The sequence below is a fragment of the Montipora foliosa genome, chromosome 3, assembly GCF_036669935.1.
Source record: "Montipora foliosa isolate CH-2021 chromosome 3, ASM3666993v2, whole genome shotgun sequence".
Taxonomy (NCBI): domain Eukaryota; kingdom Metazoa; phylum Cnidaria; class Anthozoa; order Scleractinia; family Acroporidae; genus Montipora; species Montipora foliosa.
Genome location: NC_090871.1, coordinates 996935 through 1001934, shown reverse-complemented (window position 1 = coordinate 1001934; position 5000 = coordinate 996935). Strand labels below are relative to the sequence as shown.

At 40.3% G+C, this 5000-nt stretch overlaps 1 protein-coding gene across 2 annotated transcripts in view; it reads left to right on the top strand.

Moving 5' to 3' along the window:
• The window catches only part of LOC137996404 (olfactomedin-like protein 2A), a 14818-nt gene that overhangs the window by 5156 nt on the left and 4662 nt on the right, over window positions 1-5000 (top strand). For both annotated transcript variants that reach the window (XM_068841781.1, XM_068841782.1), the window contains exons 5-7: window positions 2543-2615; window positions 3843-4110; window positions 4909-5000. The exon at window positions 4909-5000 is cut by the window's right edge and continues 159 nt beyond it. In XM_068841781.1, coding sequence (XP_068697882.1) covers window positions 2543-2615; window positions 3843-4110; window positions 4909-5000 — 433 coding nt within the window. The remainder of the gene's footprint in view (window positions 1-2542; window positions 2616-3842; window positions 4111-4908) is intronic.

Sequence of the window (5000 nt, the reverse complement as noted above, 5' to 3'; positions counted from 1 at the left end):
ATACCTCGCTCAGATGCATAATGCGTCCTGTGCACGTCTTTATACTAGACGAATTGAACAGACACAGAAAAACTGTTTGGCCAACTTCGTCCCAGTGTAAAAACAGCCAATTAAGATAGCGCAAAATGCGCTTTCACATACGAAATGTTTCGAGGGAAAAGTTTTGAGTGAGCCTGGGAACTTAATTGTAATGCGCATGTTTTTGTCGAGCAGCCGGCCGGGATTTTCAAAACCTGAGGTCCGTTTCTCGAAAGTCCCGGAAACGTTTAGGGCCCGAAAAGACATTTACGAAATCGCAATTTTCTCGCTTTGACAGGCTGGTCGTTAAATATGTTTTCAAGATAACACAAAGAAAAACGATTGTGAAGTTTGACGACTTAAAATCTCTCTGTTTTCAACATACATTCGAGAAAAACGGGCCCCTGACCCGGGTTGCTCGAGGCATGGTTAGCGCTAACCAGCATGAAATATCATGGAAACCTATAGGTTTTGGGTAGCAATTAGCGCTACCCAAGCTTCGAGCAACCGCACCCGATTTGTTAAAAAGTGTCCCTAATTAGATGCACGCCGATTTCAATAAGCGTCACGAAGTGTCCCCTTGCTCCTCTACCCGACTTCAACATCACTCGCGTCTCGGAATACAGACAATTAATGCCACAAAGTGTAGTCCAAATGCTGTTCCTCGAGTAATTATGAACAGCAGCATTTTATTGTTGCATGGAAATAGATAGCAAAGGCTTTGGCTTAAAGGGACACTTCGTATTGGATGTCAAAACTAGACGTGCATCTAATTAGGTCTGTGGAGGTCCTCATCCTTTTTAAATGCGATTAGTCGTAGGTATTAATCTTTAATTCACAAAGGATTTTTAAAAAAGAAGGCCACGTAAATAATTGCTCTCATCCTAGGCAAAGTTTGTTAAGTTTGCCGAAAGGCGGGATACACGTTCTATTTCACCATAATGACAACATTTTTTCTCCGGCTGGTTAAATCCTGAACTGACCTCATTTCAATAAATGACTCTGTAAACGACTTTAGCGTCTGTCAAAAGATTGGTAAGCAAGGTAGTAGTATTTACGTTTAGACGACTATAATGTCTTCTGTTTGACATGCACTTGGCCAATGACTTTAATGTCTCAGAAGTTAAATGTGACATTTTATCCTTGAATTACTCCTTGTTATCTGATCTGCTCTTCGTTTCTTTCTTGCTGAATGACCAGGCCGGCACTTCACACAAGTCAAGTCCTTCTTTCGTGTACGATTTCTCATCCATTTACTGAAAAAAAAACCGTAAGCGTTCTCGAGTGAAACTTTTCATGAACAAAAAACAGCTTTCTTCCTATCTTGATTTGTATTAAAAAACGATTTCGTAAGCTACCATTCTTCCTTATTTTAACTGAAGTAGAGTGTACTCATTTCCTTAGAACTCAGACATTCTTATATGGAAATCTTGTATTTTTCTCTTCGTGTGACTACATGTACAAGTTCATGTACGCGTTCCGTTCTGTACCGACCAGATTCATTAAGTCAACCCTTTCCCAGGTAGATTTACTTTTAGGAACAGATTTTTTGCGCAAAAAGTATCATGATTTCCTCGAGGCTGCGGTTATAGCTATTAGCTATGTTTTAATTGTTTTTTTACAAAACTGGGCGTTTTGAATCTCCCAAGGAAGTCGTTTTCTGCAGGAATAAGGGCCCGCTTACATGGCGAGTTTCAGACCGGGCTGACATTTTGCTCCGTCCTCCGGGATGAAATTTTGTCGCGATTACATGATGAATTTCAGCCCGGGTGCTAAACGCATATTTGCGAGGAAAAATTTACTGAGATATGAAAACACAACCCGCGCTGAAGTTCCATTTAGCATACAAGGACTTTTTCCCCGTTAGGCCGCGCTGAAAATCCTAGCCCGTTTTCAGAGGCTAGGATTAATTCAGCCCGGGATGAAACCTTCTCCATGTAATCAGGCCCTAATTTCAGCCAACCATGCTAAGATTTTAGCCCGGGCTTTGAAAGAAATCCTCTTGATATAAAAGTGGCGATTACATCAGAGAAGGTTTCAGCCCGGGCTGAAAACCCTAGCCCGGTTTCTGAAACAGGGCTAATTCAGCCCGGGCAAACTGGCTGAAAAATCCATTTAATCGCTATCATTTTTTCAGCCCGGGCTGAAAAAGAAACGCGAGCATGGGCATCGATTGTGTTTTCGCATCTCAGTTAATTTTCCCTCGGAAATTTGCGTTTTACACCCGGGCTAAAATTGAGTATGTAATCGCAACAAAATTTAAGCGCGGTGGGCGGACGGAAATTTCAACCCGGGCTGAAACTCACCATGTAATCAGGCCCTAAGTCTACTCAGGAATGTGTTGACTCCTAGGCCAAGTATGGGACATAGAGGTTCCCCTTGTTGAGCTCCGGGTATCGGACAATAAGTTCGTCTGGACGATTTTAAGGTGCTTGGTATGAAAATGGACAATATTTAACTTCCAAGTTTTCTCTTCAAAGGGTTTACTCTCTCAATTAACTTGTGTTTGTTGTTTTATTTTCAGCTGCTGAATATGATAATTGAAGAGCAAGCCAGCATGGGTAAAGTAAAGCAGAGTCTTCAAACTTTGCATCAAGGTGTGTTAAATCAAGAAAAAGCTCTTAACGAAGGGGGGATTTCGGGGGGAGGGGGGAGGGAGGGCGCAGGAAAAGGCCGGGATGGCAGTCTCGTTATCCCAGTTTAAACGTTTTGGTTTTTCAATTCGCTTCTCTTTTTTGCCAATGTTATATTTCTCGATATTTGTCCGTATGGAACTCGCCTGATACCCTCGATCCCCTTTCTGTTTCTTTCAGCTCCTCTCTATCACAAATCAATTTTTTGACGGTCTAGCGGTCGGTTGTAAGCAGGCTACTCTCGCTCTTCCATAGTGGGTGCCACACATCCCCACCCCTACAGATTTTCTGGTAGTTTTTATAGTCCTGTAAACAGAATTACGTGTATTGAAGCGACTTGTGGCTGTGTTTCAGTTTTCCGTGAATTTCGTCTTTTATCCTCTTTCCTTTTTTGGCAATTTGACAAAACACAAACTTTAACTTCAAAAAAACTTCAACTTTATTTAAAGAATAACTAACAATTATTCCATGAGCGCGCGTTGGATATGAGATGGTAAATAGCCAACGAGGCGCGTAGCGCCGAGTTGGCTATAACCAGTCTCATATCCAACAAGCGCGAATGGAATAATTGTTTTATTAAATTCCTTAAACTCCAAAAGTTTGGAAGTACGAAATACGAGCGAAAAAAGGGAGAAAATCCTAGCGAAATCGAAAAAACTTGATGAAGATGTGATGTTGTGTAATACCTGGTGGTCAGACAGATGCAGGCTCATCACAAAAACATTTCTTATCTTTTCGCGTACTTCTAAGCTTCGAAATTGATCCAGACTTTCCCCAAAAACGTTTTTCTTGTGCTTTATACCAAGAGAAATTTCGATTTCCGGCGTAAAAAAATTTAGCTTAGCAACGTTTAGCGCAATCATTTACCATATATGGTCAAACTAAGGTATATGAGCTGATAACCGAGATTGAGTGAACCAATCAGAGCACGAGAACTGCATTATCCGAGGTTGAGAATTTAATAATTGACAGTATACAACACAAAGGACTGGTCCGCAATCCGGGCGGAACAGTCACACTAAAAGATTACAATGAAAATAATAAGTAATTACTAAATTTACAGAAGGAGACTTACATAATTACTTGCACAGATTGTGTCAACTTAAATCATTGGCATAATTACAAGTTGAATGACTCTTACTATTTGTACACTTTGTTGATTTTAAAGATATAGTTTTGTTTTTTTTGTAGACGGCTGTTCCCCGATTAAGTCCGTTCAATTGCCTGTGGCACACAATACCAGACAGCTTACTCAAGGAGCATGGATGAAAGACCCACTAGGACTCATGGGACGAGAAACCATTTTTGTCATGGAGTCTTACTATTCAAGGAAGGAGGTTGAAGAATTTGAAAACATGGAAACTTTCAAAGCAGGCATAGTCCATAAGAAGCATACTTTACCATACAATTATGACGGAACAGGAGCAGTGGTGTATGGTCCATTCCTCTATTACAACAGGTGCGTTTTAATTTTTGAAGCAGGGCCGTTTTTCGAAGCACGATCTTCGCAACACGAGGGTGACTTCCTTGTCAACCTATAGGGTGGATAATTTTAACAAGGCATAGGTGTTGCTTAACAATACTTCTTTCCAAGACATTTTCATTTTCACGGACCAATCCTAATATATAAAGGGTGTTCCGGCATTGTAGAAACAGAAAGCCAAAGAGGGAATGCTTTTTAAAGCAACTCACTTCTACAAATTTCCGAATGAATGAAATGAATGAATGAATGAATGAAAACTTAATTGCGTACTCTTTTTGGGGGTGTACGGAGAGTAAATTAAGGCCCTTGTTTTTTGGAGTTTTTAAGCAAGCAAACTTGTTCAGTTTTTTGTCTTTTAATTTACCAATCACGGCGCGAATATCATCTAAGAGAGAAAATAAAACAAAATAACCTAACGTAACATAGCTTTGAATCTTACCTAGCGGGAGGCAGAAGGTTGTTGCAATTGGGTATTGTTCAGAAGAGGTGCCATCATTGGATCAACTGATTCTAAAGCTGACTCCAAATGAAGCTTCCTACCCGCTATACCACCGTGAGGCTTTTTCTAAAGCTGGAAACCGGCCATTGAATGAACTTGAAAGTCCCGCATCATTTGCAGTTTTCCCTCAACAGGCCTAAGAGAGTTGCAGGGTGTTTTATGTAGTTTATGCGCAAAGAACAGGTCTCAGTTTAGTTTTACCTTAAGCCTTCAGTAAAACAGAATAATTCTTTATTTGAAAAGCATTCTGAGCCATTTCCTCATCTAATTTACAGGGAAAATTCACCAAAAGTTGTCAAGTTCAATTTAAAAACAGATAAAGTCGAAGCAGAGATTACTTTGAGTGGATTTACACAAAGAAGAAACG